The sequence below is a fragment of the Primulina huaijiensis genome, unplaced genomic scaffold (assembly GCF_012295235.1).
Source record: "Primulina huaijiensis isolate GDHJ02 unplaced genomic scaffold, ASM1229523v2 scaffold208140, whole genome shotgun sequence".
NCBI classification, from domain to species: Eukaryota; Viridiplantae; Streptophyta; class Magnoliopsida; order Lamiales; family Gesneriaceae; genus Primulina; species Primulina huaijiensis.
In genome coordinates, this window is record NW_027355150.1 from 1 (window position 1) to 2,023 (window position 2,023).

The 2,023-nt window shown below is 32.3% G+C and overlaps 1 protein-coding gene across 1 annotated transcript; it reads left to right on the top strand.

Moving 5' to 3' along the window:
- Nucleotides 1-57: 57 nt before the first annotated feature.
- Nucleotides 58-408, top strand: LOC140966860 (probable pectinesterase/pectinesterase inhibitor 34). Its single transcript, XM_073427138.1, has one exon. The coding sequence runs from the start codon at nucleotides 58-60 to the stop codon at nucleotides 406-408; it is 351 nt and encodes a 116-aa protein (XP_073283239.1).
- Nucleotides 409-2,023: the final 1,615 nt, after the last annotated feature.

The following is a 2,023-nucleotide window of genomic DNA, read 5'->3' on the forward strand; positions in this document are numbered from 1 at the left end:
GCACAGAATCGAAAGGACCCTAACCAGAACACCGGTATTTCAATCCATGCCTGTAGAATGGTAGCTGAACCCGATCTCGAGATGGTCAAAGGGTCATATCCCACGTATTTAGGGCGACCATGGAAGCTGTTCTCTCGAACGGTGTACATGCTTTCGTACCTGGGCGATCACATTCACCCTAGAGGGTGGCTCGAGTGGAATGCAACTTTCGCACTAGACACACTGTACTACGGCGAGTACATGAACTATGGTCCTGGTGGTGCGCTGGGGCAACGTGTTACATGGCCCGGGTATCGCGTGATCAATTCCTCTGAGGAAGCTAGCAAGTTCACCGTGGCCGGGTTCATATACGGGTCGGCGTGGTTACCGTCCACCGGGGTGACGTTCTTGGCTGGACTTTCGACTTGATCGAACTGCTACAAATTGTGCTATTTATGTAATATAAAGAAAATGGATGCTCATTTCTTGATTAATGGTATATGGTAATTTGGGGGTCTTTTTACACATTCTTTTACAATGAAATAAAAATGTTGTTTGGTAAATTGGATTTGGAAATTCTAAGTTTGGGTATTGTATGTGTCGGTAGGGGTAATAAATGTAAAATATGACCTGATTTATAACAAGTGAATCATTTGATGTAGCTGGCTGACACAAGGCACTGACAGACCCATTGTCTATGCTTTTTTAATTTGATTTCATGGCTGGAATTTTAATAATTTCAATGGAATTCAATTTTAAATATGAATAGCTGTCAGGTGTGTAATTCGAGAGTCAATAATGGAGGCTTCACATATTTAAAAGTGAAAAACTATGTTTTAATATTATATATAAAATATAATATTTTTAATTTTCAAATAATTAGTTTATATTTTTTATAAAAAATATTTTTCTCAAATATTTGATTTGAAATAACTATTTATCATGTCTATAATAATTAGATGAGCAAAATATGAAAAAAAGATTGATGAGATATATTTAAAATTACTAATATATAAATGAGATCAAATATACATATACAATATTATAGGGGCAAATATTCTAAAACAATTGCTGGCTCATGTCATATCTATCTGATAATGTGCATTTCTATTTCCAAAATATATGGTTTAATTAATTTATTTTGCAAAATGATGTAGACATAATTGATCGTTAATAATTATGAAATGAATGAAATGTCTGGAGACTCTCTTGCTAAGATTCCATGCCAAATCAATAAGTACGGCGCTTTGGCTTCACCTATTTTTCAATATTAAGATGGTTTCAGGTTTGATATTTTCAGATAGAAATATGAAAATAAAAAATAAAATTAGATATAAAGGTTTACTTGAATTTTTTTTAAAATTATTATGATAAAAATCAACAGTTAAAATGAAAAGAATTACACTATAATATTTTACGAGTTACATTTAGATGTATTTCTAAAGAGAATACCCACTATTTTAATAAAAGAGAACAAACAACTCTTAATTATTACAAAACTAATCTCTCAAATAAGAATGAATAGTCAAGAAAAGTGAGGTGAATTAAATTTTGGGATGCTGAAACTCATAAAAAGAAAGTCATATTTGTAGGAGTTCTCCACATCTGATCACATGTAATTACACAATTCCTTCTATTTGCATCCAAATTTGACTTTTCCGTTGCACAATTTTGATAAATAATTCATACCAAGTACATCATTTAAATCTCATTTTTTCACTTAGATTTGATTAAAAATTAAATACATCTCCATACATCCTTTAAATCCTTTAAATCATGTCTTTCTTGCTGCTTACGTTTTCCATAGACCACTTGAGAATCTACACCACTCAAACTTATCATTATTCACTTGCTTGATTAGAACATTGACTATGTTATCATTTGTATGTATCTTCTGCATAGCCTCATTTCATTCTTCAACTAATTCTCGAACAAAGTGAAATTGGACTCCAATGTGTTTAGTTCTGGAATGAAATACTGGATTTCTTGAGATGTGCAAGACACTTTGACTGTCACGAAACAAATGAACATTTTCTTGCTTGTG

Bases quoted from the DNA above. Each gene is read 5' to 3' on its own strand.
- LOC140966860 (XM_073427138.1), top strand. From the start codon at position 58: ATGGTAGCTGAACCCGATCTCGAGATGGTCAAAGGGTCATATCCCACG.